Source organism: Rhinopithecus bieti, unplaced genomic scaffold (genome assembly GCF_001698545.2).
Source record: "Rhinopithecus bieti isolate Rb0 unplaced genomic scaffold, ASM169854v2 scaffold_38123, whole genome shotgun sequence".
Classification (NCBI taxonomy): Eukaryota; Metazoa; Chordata; class Mammalia; order Primates; family Cercopithecidae; genus Rhinopithecus; species Rhinopithecus bieti.
In genome coordinates this window covers 331,452-348,696 of record NW_016816276.1, presented here as the reverse complement: position 1 = coordinate 348,696, position 17,245 = coordinate 331,452, and the positions used below count along the sequence as shown (strand labels likewise).

The following is a 17,245-nucleotide window of genomic DNA, read 5'->3' as shown; positions in this document are numbered from 1 at the left end:
ACACGCACATATATACACACACATATATATATACACACACATATATATATATATATACACATAATTTTTTTACTTTTGAAATTTTGTTAAAACTAAGACGCAAAACATGCATTATCCTAGGCCTACACAGGGTCAGGATCCTCAATATCACTGTCTTCCACCTCCACATCTTGTCCCACTGGAAAGTCTTCAGGGGCACTGAAACACAGCGGTCATATTCTATGATAACAATGTCTTCTTCTGGAATAATTCCTAAAGGACCTGCCAGAGGCTGTTTAGCAGTTAACTTTAAAAAAAAAAAAAAAAAACTAGTAGAAATACATTCTAAAATAATGATTAAAAGTATAGTAAATATATAACCTGTAATAGTTGTTTATTATCATTATCAAGTATTATATACTGTACATAATTGTATGTATTATACTCTTCTGAGTGGCAGACAGCACAGGTTTGTTTACCCCAGCATCACTATAAAGACATGAGTAGGCTGGGCGCGGTGGCTCACGCCTGTAATCCCAGCCCTTTGGGAGGCCGAGGCGGGTGGATCACGAGGTCAGGAGATTGAGACCAGCCTGGCTAACATGGTGAAACCCCATCTCTACTAAAAAAACACAAAAAAATTAGCCGGGCGTGGTGGCGGGCGCCTGTAGTCCCAGTTACTTGGGAGGCTGAGGCAGGAGAATGGTGTGAACCCGGGAGGCGGAGCTTGCAGTGAGCGGAGATTGTGCCACTGTACTCCAGCTTGGGCAACAGAGTGGAGATTTATCTCAAAAAAAAAAAAAAAAAAAAAAACCCATGAATAATACATGTTGCACTACAACAGTGTATCAGCTAAGACATCACTAGGCTATAGAAAATGTTCAGCTCCATTATAATCTTATGGGACAACCATTATATACGTGGTCTGTCACTGACTGAAACTTTATTAGGCAGCATGTGACTGTACATCAAAGGAGGAAGATGTGTGTATAATTCTGGGATCAACTCTCTTTCCTTAAGACTTTAAAAGTAGTAATATCTGACTGGATGCGGTGGCTCACACCTGTAATTCCAGCACTTTGGGAGGCTGAGGTGGGCTATCACCTGAGGTCAGTAGTTTGAGACCAGTCTGGCCAACATGGTGAAACTCATCTCTACTAAAAATACAAAAATTAGCTGGGCATGGTGGCTTGTGCCTATAGTCCCAGCTACTTGGGAGGCTGAGGCAGGAGAATCATTTGAACCCAGGAGGTGGAGGCTGCAGTGAGCTGAGATCACGCCACTGCACTCCAGCCTAGGCAACAAAATGAGACTGGGTCTTAAACAAAACAAAACAAAACAAAACAAAACAACAACAACAAAAACTCAATCAAGGCCAGGCTCAGTGGCTCACACTTGTAATCCCAGCACTTTGGGAGGCCGAAGTGGGTGGATCACTTGAGGTCAGGAGTTTGAGACCAGTCTGGCCAACATAATGAAACCCTGTCTCTATTAAAAATACAAAAATTAGCCGGGTGTGGTGGTGCATGTCTGTTATCCCAGCTACACACACACACACACACACACACCAAAAAAAACAAACCCAAACTTCAGTCAACACCTCACATTACCCAGTTTACAAACAGTTAGAAATAATACCCCTCCATCCACCCATCTGTTCATAAACAAAGGAGGGGGCCAAACCAAATCCCTTTCAAGCGCAGACCTGTTCTTTGGGACGCAGGCAGCTCACTGGCAGCAGGCAGTGTACCTGTTGTTCCAGGAGGCAGTGCATAAGCTGAAGATGATGGTGGAGCTCCTGGTCCGCCATGCTGGAAGGATGCTCCAGAGGAAGGGGGAGGAGGGAAAGAAGTAGCAGGGCTGGAGGTAGGTGAAGAGGCCTGGTGCTGTGCTGCGTACAGCTGAGACTGCCCAGAATAGGAAGAAGCAGAAGATATGTAAGGGGTGTTAGGGTAAGCATTTGAAGTAGGAGGAGCAATAGGCTGCTGAGGTCGATACATTGCTGACCCCCCTGTTCCGAAGGGATACGGCTGGGCTGGTTGATAAGCTACACCAAGGAGAAGAAACAGAAAATTTCAATTAGTTACAAGTTTATTCAGATAGTAGCAGAAAACTAAAAAGTTATCTCAGTCTATAGAAATGATTTTAATCAAAATAAGTTATAATCCCAAATTAAAATTTACACTGTTATATTTTTGAGGCTCAAATGCCCCAAATACGCTTGAATTCAATAGATTCAGTACTTGAAAAATGCCATCCCCAAACTGCTGCTGGTTATGAAAATCTTTGAATCATCAGATCCAAGAACTGCAAGACTGACCCTTTTCTGAGACTTTTCTTGATCCTGTGAAAAGACTACAGTGACCACCAGATGGAACCAGGGAGGAATTATATATTCAAAGCACCCCCCTTTACAGAAAAAGTTACATGGAGTTTGGTGGCAGCTCCAGACCTTCCTCCCAATAAGAACTGTAGGGTGAACACTATTGTTATGCATCAAATATCTTCTCCAACATCCAGTTGAATCACCAGCTACTGAAATTTTGAGTTTGAGCACAGTTCCAGATTAATAGCCAACTCTATGATCCCTAACAAAATTTTACATACAGTTTGAAGATGGTTAGTAAACAATCAGGCAAGGCAGCCAACTCATGCTTTAATGCAAAGACCTAAACCCAGATTAGGGAGTTGTGGACTTTTTTTTTCTTTGAGACAGGGTCTTGCTCTGTCACTCAAACTGGAGGGCAATGGTGTAATCGTAGCTCACTGTACTCTCAAACTCCTGTGCTCAAGGGATTCTCCTGCCTCAGCCTCCTGAGCAGCTGGGACTACAGGCTATAGGTGCCACCACACCCAGCTAATTTTTACATTTTTTTTTTTGGTAGAGATGGGGTCTTCCTTTGTTCCCCAAGCTGGGCTCAAACTCTTCACCTCAAGCAATCCTCCTGCCTCGGTCTCCCAAAGTGCTGGGATTGCAGGCATGAGCCATTATGCTTGGCTTAGGGAGATATAAATATAAATACCAAGACATTCTTTGTGACCAAGCGTAGTATGAACCTCAACAGAGTGAATCTAGTAAAAGTGTATCTGTTCCTTATCTACTCTAAAGACAGCTTTCACATTAAACGTTTGAGCGAAAAGGTTGTATCAAATTCATATTTATGTTGAGTAATAACATCCATTTTAGCACAGAACACACTCATTAAATCTTCCCCTTTGAGAATTTTATTTTTTTGCACTTAAATTTTCAAACAGTGCCAATATTTCACTTTCCATGTATAATTATTTTATTTTAAAAATGCCACTAATAGATACATGTCATTACACATTTGTTAAAACCCACAGAATGTACAACACTGAGAGTGTAAACTGTGGACTTTGGGTGATAATGAGACATTGATGTAGGCTCATCGATTGTAACAAATACACACTGTGGCACAGGACGTCAATAGTGGGAGCACTCTACTTTCTGCTCAATTTTGTTGTGAACCTAAGACTGCTCTAAAATACAAAGTCTATTAAATAAATAAAATGGAAAAACAGTAACAACAAATGCCCCTTGAAACCATTTTCTAAAATAATTTGTGTCACCTTGCCTGAAGAAAAGAATACATATTAAATAATTTCTAAAATTCTGTTTCTTTGTATCAAAATCATGGGACACTTGATTCTTTTTAACAAGTCTTAGTAATGGCTGAGGAACAGGAATCAACTACTCTGAACAGAGTGACAAAGAAGCTACTTCCTAGCATGGTGATTCAGGCCACCTCCTAAAAAAACATGTTTTTTTTGCAGCAGGGACTCAGGAATCCTATGCAGAATGGTTCTTACTTATTGATTTGACAATGACTTTGGGGCTTCAAAGTAAAGTTACTACATTGGATCATAAATACTGCTCTGAAAGGACTTTGGGGTCACACTACTTACGCTGTGGCTGTGGATAAGGTGGTACCTGGGTGTGCATATGACCTGGAGATGTGGGAAGCTGACCAGCAGCATTTGGATTAACATTTCCATGCATTATGAAACCTGGAGGTGGAGGATTTTCTCCCTAGGAAACAAGAACATGGTAAGAAGGCGGATTACAAGTAGAACCAGGAACTTCACCAGATGGAATTATAATCTCTGAAATGGAATTCTATGTTTATTTAAAAAAAAAAAAAAAAAAAAAATTTTATTGCATAAGAAACATTGCATTTTGCATATTCTATCTCCTCAGAAAAGCACATTTTCTGAGCAGTACATTTTGAATGATTAAAAGATCAGACAGATCCAAAGTAATAATTGCAATGAATGGCAAAAGATGCTAACAGCCTTTAAAAATATTTATGAAATGTCACCAGGATTTTCCATCTCTACTAATTTCCATCCACTACTCCACTCTGTAAATATAAGTATAAATGCCATAAAGGGATCTTTTGTTTCTCTTCAATTTCTGCAATGCTAAAAAAGGAAAAGAAAGAAAAAAGAAAAGTCTTCAGTAAAATCAGATTTAAACCACTGCCAAAACCTTGGTTGGTGTTTTTGTAGTTCAAGTCAATTTAGAACTGCAAAAGGAGGAGAGGAAGGATAAGGAAATAAATTAATTATACTAAAAACTGCTTCTTGCATCCTAAAAGCATTAAAATGCAATGAGCAGGCAGATGGATGGGGAGTGGGGGGTGAAACAGCTTGAGGAAGGTGAGTAGAGAACATATAACTATGTATATTTAGGTGAGCAGAACTCTGCTCAAAGAGGAATAATGAAGGATATACCTGTGTGTCAGAGGGAGAGGCTGCAGGTGGATGGCTGGGAAGGGCAGTAGGAGTTTTGTTACTCCAGGTAGTGACAGTAGGGGCAATTCTAACCTGAATTGAACAAAGAAATACCAATCACAGAAAATAAAAAATGAAAACGTTAAAAGAAGAAAAAAACCCCAAAAGGTATTAATAGCCAGATGCAAAGCAAAGGTAAGATTGGCAAGAAAACATACATTAGGCAACCGCTTTCAAGGTAGCTGGAATTCCCAAAAAAACAAAACAACAACAACAAAAACCACACAATCACAATGAAACAGGGAGAGGAAGGCAGCAGAAAAATCAATAGGAAAACCTACATCAAAGCACAAGAACAATGCCATTCAAGTGTCAAGTATAAGTGGGGAAAGTGAGGCTTTGTAAGTAGAGAAGGAAAAAAGACATTCCAGAAAAAAAACATAATTGAGTAAAAAAGCGATGTTTTTTGGAAGCATTAATAGTATTCATGCTACTACTAATCTACAAACACATTGGTATAAACTCTCTTTTCTGGGTTTCATTACAGCCACAAAAATCATATTAGTACAATATGAAGCTTAAAAGTCATACAATCAGAGTATTAAAACTGAATATTAAAGATCATCCAGTCTAATCCCCACCCTTTATCGCTGACAAAACCAAGGTCCAGAGAAGGGAAGGGACCTACAACTCAATGGTGATTCCAGGTCACCTGATTTCCAGGCCAGTGTTTTCTATACTACACTACGTTGCTTGCCGTAGAGGCCACTGGGTTTTTGTTTGTTTGTTTGTTTTTGAGATGGAGTCTCGCTCTGTCGCCCAAGCTGAAGTGCAGTGGTGCAGTCTTGTATCACTGCAAGCTCTGCCTTCCGGGTCCACACCATTCTCCTGCCTCAGCCTCCTGAGTAGCTGGGACCACAGGCGCCTGCCACCACGCTCAGCTAACTTTTAGTAGTTTTAGTAGAGAAGGGGTTTCACTGTGTTAGCCAGGCTGGTCTCCATCTCCCGACCTCGTGATCCGCCCACCTCGGCCTCCCAAAGTGCTGGGATTACAGGCGTGAGCCACCACGCCCAGCCTATTTGTTTTTTTGAGCCATCAAAATCCTTTTTGTCAAGTAAATCTTTGCAGAAACTCCAAAACATTAAAAAAAAAAAAATTAATACAATTGACTCTTGAACAACATGGGTTTCAACTACGTGGGTCCACTTACATACGAATTTTTTTCAACAGAAGTTACACAGAGTGTGCCTGACTCTCTTGCCTCCCCTTCCACCTCCTCCACCTTTTCTCCCTCTGCCATCCCTGAGACAGCAAGACCAACCCCTCCTCTTCAGCATACTCAATGTGATGACAAGAAGACCACTTCCACTTAATGATGAATATTAATGATGAATAATAAATATATTTTCTCTTCCTTATGATTTTCTTAACAACATTTTCTTTTTTCTAGCTTACTTCATTGTCTTTGTTTGTTTCGAGACAGAGTTTTTTGCTCTTGTTACTCAGGCTGAAGTGCAATGGTATGATCTCAGCTCACAACCTCCGCCTCCCAAGTTCAAGCAATTCTCCTGCCTCAGCCTTCTGAGTAGCTGGGATTACAGACACGCGCCACCATGCCAGCTAATTTTTTGTATTTTTAGTAGAGATGGGGTTTCATCATGTTGGCCAGGCTGGTCTCGAACTCCTGACCTCAGGGAATCCACCTGCCTCAGCCTCCTAAAATATAGGGATTACAGGCATGAGCCACTGCACCCGGCCTGGTTACTTCACTGTTAAGAATACAGTATATAATAAATACAACATATAAAGTGTGTGTTAATGGGCTGTTCATGTTATCAGCAAGGCTTCCAGTCAACAGCAGGCTAATTTTAGGGGTTAAGTTCTGGGGAGTGAAGTCATGGATTTTCAACTGCACGCAGGGTCGGTACCCCTAACCTACACGGTTCAAGGGTCAACTGTAAAGGTTAAGCTGCGCTGCTCAAAGTGGAAGTGGAACTCCCACTGATCTGGCTTCCCTCTCCTCCCTTTGACCCTGCCTGTTAACACTGCATTAAAACCACAAGCCACTGTCCTCATTCATTCAGTATATCATAAGCTTTAATCAAGAAAATCACTGCTTTATTTATGATTCACTTTGTCTTTTCCTACAAGTATAACATTGGTAAATCAAAGTATAACAAATCTTTCAATGTTTTTATCTTTTTCCAGAAAGATAAAGCTAAGGACATAAAGAGCAAATATTCTCTTTTCCTAATGTAGAGCTTGCCTTGCTTCAGTACCATGACAGGTAGTTTGGTTTAACAAGATGCTTGGGAGTTCTAATCCCAACTTGGCCGGTAACCGGCCATGCAATGCTGAGAAATTCCAGCTCTGTCTTCAATTCTGGTGGGCTGCTTGACATCTCTGCTTCTCAGTTTTCCAGCCATCATCTGTTCTGCCCTACCTATGTCATAGACTTTCTAAGTCTAGTGCAATCTCCATGAGCAGGGGAATCTAGTCTATTTTGTTCATAAACATACCCCCATAGCAGCTAGAGCAATGCCAGGCACTCATGGCAGGGTCTCAAAAAAAATTTGTCAAATTAATGAAAAAAGTCAAAATAGAGAGTATTCTAGATAGTTAACAGCTATATTCAAATGTAATCTATCCTGATTAAGTACCAATCAAAAACATAACAGACAAAAGGACATTAATTTTTTTGTTTTGCAAGATTTTATGTTTACTTTTGCTATAACAAAATGTAAAAAGACTCCATCAATCCTATCAGCAATTTGTTCTGTTTTAAAATAGGCAGAGTACCTGTTAACTTTGCTATCAATCAAGACCATTTATTACCTATGGAAAAAATATTCTTCATTTAAGTACACGAAGGTTATCTGCTGGTCTGGAAATATGGAAGTTTCCATGTGAAATAGTAAAAGATATTAAGAAGCCACATTTTATGACACCAAACATTTGGTAATTTAAATAAAAGTATTAGTTCTTTTCACATTCCACATAATCTAAAACTTCACACACCTTTGGTCATTCATTTTTCTCTAATATCTAAATTGTCCAAAAAAAAAAAGAATCTGTATTCTGGATATACTTTATTGTGCAAACACAGAATACACTAAGCCTAAACCTATACTGATGATTAAAAATATTCAAAAAATACTATCTCCTAAAAATACTTTATAAAACAACCACATCACCAAGATTGTTCCTGCTACTTTACAGCTTGTTAGATGACTCAAAGAGAAGTTTCAGTAACAGATACACATGTGTAAGTAAACTTTGAGTGACAGAGAAATAGAACAAATCTCCCTAGAGAGCTTAAAACCAATTTATATCTAAAATACAATCTGTTTGACCAAATGAGAGAGATGATTTCAAAAAGCAGATCATAAATACAACTTCAAGAATCTAGAAAACAGATCTATTATAACAATATATTGTCTAGTTTTACCATATCAGAGAAGGTATCCTGCTGAACAAATGAAAACCACCAATTTGAAGAGAAATACAAAAGTATTCCTACTTCATCTGGACGATATCACTCACATGGGGATAATATTGTTGAGTTTGAACTCTCGGCATCTGGTGGTGGCCAACAACTGGTCCAGGCCTGCCCTTGGGCAGTTGCTGTTTCTCATACGGAATTTTAGGTGATTCATGTCCTGCTACAGGCTCTCCTTGTGCTCTACAAAGTCTGTCACGAAGCTGCACGATATTTGGCTAAAAAGGAATGGAAAAACAGCAGACTGTTAGAGTTCACCCAGGTATATTACAGCATGTTAATCTTCTTAATCAGATTATTCATCAAGATATCCCTTTTTGTTCATAATGCTGGGTATTATACAATAGACTCTGACACACAGATTTGACATTGCGCTTTCTACTACTCAAGATTGGCACCAAAGGTCCATGATATACAGTGCAACTTGTAATTTAACGGAGGCAGAGATCTGAATTATACCTACCTCATGGTTACTATGCAAGACCAGTATCACTTATCACTAGTACTCTTTTGATGTTTTTTTGTGGTTACCTAATGCTCATAAATCACAAAACTACTTTAAAAACTATAACTAAGGCCAGAGGCGGTGACTCGCGCCTGTAACCCCAGCACTGTGGGAGGCCGAGGTGGGAAGATCATGAGGTCAGGAGATCAAGACCATTCTGGCTAACACGGTGAAACCCTGTCTCTACTAAAAATACAAAAAATTAGCTGGGCGTGGTGGCAAGTGCCTGTAGTCCCAGCTACTGGGAAGGCTGAGAATGGAGGCAGGAGAATGAAGTGAACCCGGGAGGCAGAGCTTGCAGTGAGCCAAGAACGCGCCACTGCTCCAGTCTGGGTGACAGAGTGAGATTCCGTCTCAAATAATAGAATACAACTATAACTAAAAGAGGCCACCAAAGAGAATCAACTACTAAAGATGGTTATTGAAGAAAATGGTGATATAAGAAAGAGATGAAAATGTTAAAAGAGATTTTTAAAATAAAGAGTAAGATGTGAAATTCAGATCTGTAGCTCATATAGATCTACATGCATAGAGACTTACAAAAGTATGAGGTGACCATATATATGCTCTAAGTATTAACAAATAACAAAAAGGCAATGTGTTAAAATGTTTCAGCAAGATTTTAGTATCTTTAAAAATTATACATTCCTATACATTTGTTAAAGGTTTAAAGGGATCATTTAAGTGTTTTAGGCATATTTTATTTGCCTTTTACAGGGGAGAATTATATATTACAATGCTATCACAAAGTTTCAGGACATAGTCCCCCAACAAAAAAGGCAGGGTCTACTGAGATAAATAGGAAAAAACATCAAAATTATGCTTTTGGCCTAAAGAATGTTCTTTAAAGTCCAAAAAAAAGAGCATGAAGAATAATGTATAGAAAATGGATGTGCTTATAAATGGTACTGAAAATGAATTAATCTTAAGCTAGATGAGCTAGGGGTCTTAAGGTAAATTAGTCTTAAGATAAAAATTCTTATATCTCAATATAACTATTTACTTACAACTTTTACTTACTAAGTAAAAGTCTTAACAAAACTAGTATGCCAAAGTCACCCTAAAGGAAAAGATTACGTATCATCTATTCTACCTAACATTCTCATCAACAATTCAGAAACGAATGAGATGGATCTTATAGTTAGTGTTTACAAAACCAACTAGAGAGTCATACCTCCATAGTCCTGGAGAATATTATGTACTTTTACCCAATGAAATTTATCAATACTTCCCTAAAACAGACAAAATACTAAAACAATTGACTAAAAAAAAAAACAAAAAACATAAAAAACAGAATAAAGTGATTAATAAAAAAGTATAGAGACAAGACAGTATCTGCAAGGCTCAAAATCAAGCTCCATCAGACACAAAATGCAAATATATTCTTGTGGAAAAGTTTCCTCAAACCTCACCCGTACTTCTACCTATGTTCCACGACTGGGTCTGGGTTCCCCTTTATTGTGTTCCACACCACCAATACCCTTATTACAGTACTTATATCACACTTTTGGAATCCCATGTTTACTTGTCCATAGACAACTTGAGTTTGGAGGCTTCCTAGAGGAAGGATCTTGGCAATCTTATTCACCATTCTATACCCACTTGTTGAATTGAATTGAAACAAGTATTGTTTTGCCCAAGTTTTACTGTGCAATAAATAAGGACAATGTAATTAGTTCCCTCTGCCCTGAATACATAAAAATATACTTGCCCACAGACAGTATCAAACTAAAATGGCATACAGAATGAAGTTCAATACTATCTCGGATGGAACATATGGGATTTAAAAAATGTTAACAGCTCCATTTGTTTGATTAAACATTAACATTTATAGTTTTTTGACATAAAAGATTCCTACAAAGAACTCTGTATGAAGAATTGGCATTTGGCTTTAGAAATAAAAAGTTGGTCTTTTCCCTATTCATTTTCCTAAAATATTATGTCAGTACGAAGGAATCTATCGCACTGCAAGATTATCCTATCTCTCTAACACAGCTTAGATATACCTAAAATGAGCCCTGAAGAATTGTCAATAACATTTACCTGCAGTCAGGTTACAGAAATTCAAATGCTCCAAAACATTCCACCTACTAGTATGTTTATGTCTAATGCTAAGTGGTATCTAGTGGATTCACCTTACTCAAACATTACAAAAATGGTCAATTCTAATTACCTGGTTGGTGTTGTCAGGAAGAAAAGCCAAGGCTGCAGCAATACTGCCCTGAGCTGCCAACAAATTGGCATACTGGCTCATCTTCGCAGCCAAGAGAACTCCTACAGTACTAGTGTCCATGGCTTGAGTGAGTTGCACAGCTTTTCTCAGGATGACAACTTTCTCAATCAGATCCTAAATGAAAAAAATGAGTAACAAAACAGAAATATCAAGACCACGTATAAGAGGAAAAGATCAAGAGTTACTAAGATTTTTAAAACCCACTAAAAGTATAGTACCTGTTATCATCCCTCTTAGGAAAGTACAGCCACTATTTAAGCAAGTGAAAAACTAGTAAGGAGGAAGGCCTCTTACTTATGGATAGGGTAGGATAGGAAGGTTAGCGCCTTTTCCTAAATATCCTTAAGCTACCAGATACTTGTCTAGTGAGCTAAAACAGGCAAATACTCAAAGTGAAAATGATAGGCAGGTGTCTAAAGGTAGAAACTGTGTTCGAGCCTGTATGGGAGGAACTGTGAGTGAAAATATCTGATATGGTTTGGCTGTGTCCCCACCCAAATCTCATCTTGAATTCTAGCTCCCATAATCCCCATGTGTCATGGGAGAAACCCACTGGGAGGTAATTGAATCATGGGTCAGGTTTTTCCAGTGCTGTTCTCTTGATAGTGATCTGATGGCTTTATAAAGGGCAGTTCCCCTGCACATGCTCTCTTGTCTGCCACCATGTAAGACATGCCTTTGCTCTTCCTTCACCTTGTGCCATGATTGTGAGGCCTCCCCAAACATGTCGAACTGTGAGTTCATTAAACCTCTTTTTCTTTATAAATTACCCAGTCTTGGGTATTTCTTTATCGCAGCATGAAAATGGACTAATGTAACATCACACCATCTATCCTAGAAAAATAGTACTACTATGAGGTGACCCGTAGACAGAGGCACGTGATTTCCAAAGGAATTTACTATTTTAACTCAAAGTTCTCGTGTGCCCTTCAACATCAAATCTTCCCACAATGGGGAGCTATGCTTCTGGTAGAAAGCATAAGGATATCCGACCTTTCTGCCTTTCCTAACTGCTTAGATTCAAAAGGGTAAAACAAGTGCTTTTTTCTCAGAAGCTCTTAAAAGAAAAACCTTGATTTCCTATCCTTTTTGTTTCAATAGAGTGATCTTTAAAGCAATGACTCTACTGAGAAAAACTCTTTCCAGACAGAGAAATATTATATGGTAAAATTATCATAAGACTCTTTAAATGCTTAGAAAAAAATATCTAATATATAGTTAGTGCCTGAGAATAGTCCCCACATTTTCTACTTCCTCTATTGCTTGTGTATTGGTGTCACATGGCAGTGGTCCCCAACCTATTTGGCACCAGGGACCGGTTTTGTGGAAGACAATCTTTCCACAGGCCAGCAGGAGGGATGGTTTTGGGATAAAACTGTTCCACCTGGCCTATTCCATGAGGTATTAGATTCTGATAAGGAGGATACAACCTAGATCACTCGCATGCACAGACCACATCAGGGTTCGTGCTCCCATGAGAATCTAATGCCACCACTGATGTGAAAGGATGCAGAGCTCAGGCAATAATGCTCGCTCACCCACCACTCACCTCTTGCTGTGAGTCCAGGTTCCTAAGAGGCCACAGACTGGTACTGGTTTATGGTCTAGGGGTTGGGGACCTCTGTTACATGGGATTCCATTTACCTCTCACTTTCATTTTCCCTTACCCATAAAGATTCTCTATTGGTATTGGGGATGCCTCCTATTCCTTTACCCACATTGCTTCTTTCTTTGCTCATGGCAGACAGAGCTACTGGAAGCAGACAGAGGAGCACACAGAAAAAGAGGTAAACCTGAGAGCTGTTTTCAATCCTCCTGCCACCTAGTTCCCCCAATAAACTCCCAAATCACAACCATGATTTTACAACAGCTGCAAACCCATTTCCCTATCCTATCATCTCAAACTTTGCTTCTTTAAAGATAGCAATAAATGCATGTAATTATCCAGCAAAAGAAGTTCTTGAATGTACAGAAGAAATGAACTTATAGATTACAACTTGATAAGTAGGGTGAAAGCCAACACTAAAAAGGAAGTGTCTTTTGTTTCAAAGATACTACCTGAAGAGACAAAGGGTGGCTTCCATCTTGAGCTTTAGTCCAACATGCAACTAATTTCTCTACATTCCCTGCACAAATATAGCAGAGACATGCTTGAGTCTGCAGGAGGCTATCTCCTTCATTTTCAAGCCTGGTTCCCAAAAGATCTATAAGTAAGAGGAAAATAAAACAAGATTATACCCAAGGTAATCTGTATATGAGGTTGTGAGCAGTTAAATAATATTTTCAGAGGCATGGATTATGCTTCATAACCAATGAATAGCATAGAGAAACAAAATCACTCTAAATGCTCAGTAAATATTCATTTGTTAAATGAATGAGAGTGAAAAATTGTATATAATAAATGATTTTACAAAACTATTATCTAACTGTAAACTAATTTTATTAAATTAGAAAAACAATAAATGGTAACACTATTTGAACAAAAAAACCCTAGAGGCATATTTGGAATAGATTTATCAATGGTAGCTAAGTCTAGTATAAATTACTTATAAAAATGCAGTTATGGCTGGGCGTGGTGGCTCACATCTGTAATTTCAGCACTTTGGGAGGCTGAGGCAGGCAGATCAGCAGAGGTCAGGAGTTCAAGACCAACCTGGCCAACATGGTGAAACCCTGTCTCTACGAAAAATGCAAAATTAGCCAGGCACAGTGGTGCGTGCCTATAATCCCAGCTACTCGGGAGGTTGAGGCAGGAGAATCATTTGAACCCAGGGGGTGGAGGCTGCAGTGAGCCAAGATCACTCCATTGCACTCCAGCCTGGACAACAAGAGCAAAACTCCGTCTCCAACAAAAACAGTTAGTACCTTGTAATTTTTATATTCTTATAATTCTTTCAAGGTAGCAAAAGGCTATTTGTTTTTACACTAGTAGCCTTAAGCTTTTCTTGCAAATATTTATTCCTCAGCCACCAGTTTAGTTATGGCCTATAATGGTAATTTGTATTCTAACATTATCATTATTAATTTTATCATAGCTAACATTAAGTGAGAGCTACTTATGGTCTGTTTTACAGATGAATACACTGAAGCTTAGAAAGTAATTTTGCATAGATCATACAGCTACTAAGTAGCTGAGGCAAGATTCCAACTCTAGTCTGTCTGAAACCAAAATCACTAAAAGATAAAAAAAAAAAGTAGGTATGAAGATGTATTTAAAAGATCTGAGAAAGGCACTGAAATGAGAACTACTTTTTCTTTTTTGTGATTCACAGATTTAAAAAAGTTTCTAATAAAATTTGTCATTTAAGTTTATTTACAATATACCCTGCCACATATGTAAATGCAGTTAAATATAAAGCACATCTCTTACCACAAAGGGCTGCAAATTCATCTGGCTTCGCGTAAGTCAACACAGCAGCTAAAGCCTCTCTCCAATTTTTAAGATCACAAGACCCAACAATCTCTTTCCAGTTCTTCATTACCACTGCAGTGATGAGCTTGAGAAAGGAAAACAAAGGAAGAACTAAAAGTCTTTAACATAGCAATAAAAATTAATTCTAATTAATCGTGTCAACTATTTCATGCCAAATCCAGCAGCAAAATGAAGTATATTTTTGAATCAAATGACATAATAACGGTATTATTGTTCCTCAAGAAACAAAAGCAACAACAAAAACAACTGACAACATATTTCATAAAGTGCTGAGAAGGAAAAATGTAATATGCTATCAGAACCTTTAATAGAAAGGTGTGACCTGGTCAGATGGATCAGGAAAAACTGCCCAAGCATGTAGACGTTTGAAACGTGATCTGAAGAACAAGGAGGAATTAACTTCATCAAGAAGGAAAAAGCCTTCTAGGCCAAGGGAAAGACAGATGCAAAGTTCCAGTGAGAAAGGAACATGTAATGAGTGAGGGAGGAACTACAATGTAGCCACTGTGGCTAAAAGATAACAGAGGAGAGAGTGACATGAGATGAGGCTGATGGGACTCAATACTGGTACAACTTTTTTTTTTTGAGACGGCAGTCTGGCTCTGTGGCCCAGGCTGGAGTCCAGTGGTGCGATCTCGGCTCACTGCAAGCTCCGCCTCCCGGGTTCACGCCATTCTCCTGCCTCAGCCTCCCGAGTAGCTGGGACTACAGGTGCCCGCCACCACGCCCGGCTAATTTTTTGTATTTTTAGTAGAGACGGGGTTTCACCGTGTTTGCCAGGATGGTCTTGATCTCCTGACCTCGTGATCCGCCTGCCTCCGCCTCCCACAGTGCTGAGATTACAGGCGTGAGCCATCGCGTCCGGCCAGTACAACTTTTATGAAAACTAATTTCCATAAAAATTACTTTTTTTATGATGTAGAAATAACATCAAGTAGCCACAAAAAACAATGAGATCATGTTCTTTGCAGGCACATGGATGGAGCCGGAGGCCATTATTCTTAGCAAACCAACACAGGAACAGAAAACCAAATACTGCATGTTCTCACTTATAAGTAAGAGCTACATGATGAGAACATGTGAACACATGGAGAGGAACAACACACACTGGGGCCTATTGGAGGGTGGGAGGAGAGACAGAATCAGAAAAAAATAATTAATGGGTCCTAGGCTTAACACCTGGGTGATGAAATAATCTGTACAACAAACCCCCATGACACAAGTTTACTCATAAGTGTTAGATACAACAAACCTGCACGTGTACCTCTGAACTTAACATAAAAGTTAAAAAAAAAATTTAGACCCTCTGTGCCAGAAATTCCTCTTCTATGACTACAGTTCAATTTAAATAATCAGAAATTTGTACAAGTCTTTAGGCACAACAAAGGTGTTTATCATTATATAAACAAAGGTGTTTATTTCTATTTGGAAAATACTGGAAACTACCTAAACATAACAAAATAAGGGAAACATTACATCTTCTTACCATGAAATACTATAGAGTAATTTAAAAAAATTTTTTTTCTTTTTTGAGACAGAGTCTTGCACTGTTGCCCAGGCTGGAGTGCAATGGCGTGATCTCGGCTCACTGAAACCTCTGTTTCCCAGGTTCAAGCGATTCTCCTGCCTCAGCCTCCCTAGCAGCTTGGATTACAGGCGCCCGCCACCACGCCCAGCTAATTTTTTGTATTTTTAGTAGAGACAGGGTTTCACCATGTTGGCCAGACTGGTCTCGAACTCCTGACCTCATCATCTGCCTGCCTCGGCCTCCCAAAGTGCTGGGATTACAGGCATGAGTCACCGTGCCCGGCCACAATTAAAAATTTTAATAAGGCCAGGCACAGTGGCTTACGCCTGTAATTCCAGCACTTTGGGAGGCCAACGAGGGCAGACCACCTGAGGTCAGGAGTCCGAAACCAGCCTGACCAACATGGTGAAACCCCATCTCTACTGAAAGTACAAAAATTATCTAGGCACGGTGGCAGGCGCCTGTAATCCCAGCTACTTGGGAGGCTGAGGCAGGAGAATTGCTTGAACCTGGGAGGTGGAGGTTGCAGTGAGTCAAGATCACACCACTGGACTCTAGCCTGGGTGACAGGGCAAGACACCGTCTTTAAAATTAAAAATATATAACAAAACAACAAAACTAGAATAATCATGCCAAACTGTCAACAACTATTTCCAGGTCAAGGAATTAATGAGTTTTTTAAATTCTTTACTGTTTTCTGCATTTCAATTATCTATAATAACAGTGTATTGTTTTTATAATTAGAAAGATAAATACGTTATTGCTTATTTTTAAAATAACATACTCTGGTAATTTTGCTTTGGGATTTTGCGAAGTATTTCTTCTGGGTTCGAGCCAAGAGTTCTTGTCCACCTGCTATGGCCAATATGATGGCATCGGCCATGCGGTTATCATGTAAACAAAGGTCAACAGCACTCTCAAAATTGCCTGTTAGCAAAGCCTGAGTAATTAAACCATCAATGTCTGCAACAAGAAAATAATACATCCAAGTTAAATAGAGTTTTTATTACCAAAACCAAAAACAAAGTACTACATCTATAATTTTTGTATACATACATGAATGGAGACCACAACACTAATTTCTGATTACTAGTGGATTAATTTCTTTTTATTTTTTATTTTTTACTTTTTTTGAGATGGAGTCTCGCTCTGTTGCCCAGGCTGGAGTGCAGTGGCCGGATCTCAGCTCACTGCAAGCTCCGCCTCCCAGGTTCACGCCATTCTCCTGCCTCAGCCTCCCGAGTAGCTGGGACTACAGGCGCCCGCCACCTCACCCGGCTAGTTTTTTGTATTTTTTAGTAGAGACGGGGTT

The 17,245-nt window shown here is 39.2% G+C and overlaps 1 protein-coding gene across 1 annotated transcript in view; it reads right to left on the bottom strand.

The window, feature by feature from the left end:
- Positions 1-17,245, bottom strand: part of SEC31A (SEC31 homolog A, COPII component) — a 79,121-nt gene that overhangs the window by 20,251 nt on the left and 41,625 nt on the right. Inside the window, 7 exon segments of the mRNA XM_017854740.1 lie at positions 1,730-2,026; positions 3,907-4,030; positions 8,279-8,452; positions 10,913-11,086; positions 13,031-13,176; positions 14,343-14,469; positions 16,718-16,906. Coding sequence (XP_017710229.1) covers positions 1,730-2,026; positions 3,907-4,030; positions 8,279-8,452; positions 10,913-11,086; positions 13,031-13,176; positions 14,343-14,469; positions 16,718-16,906 — 1,231 coding nt within the window.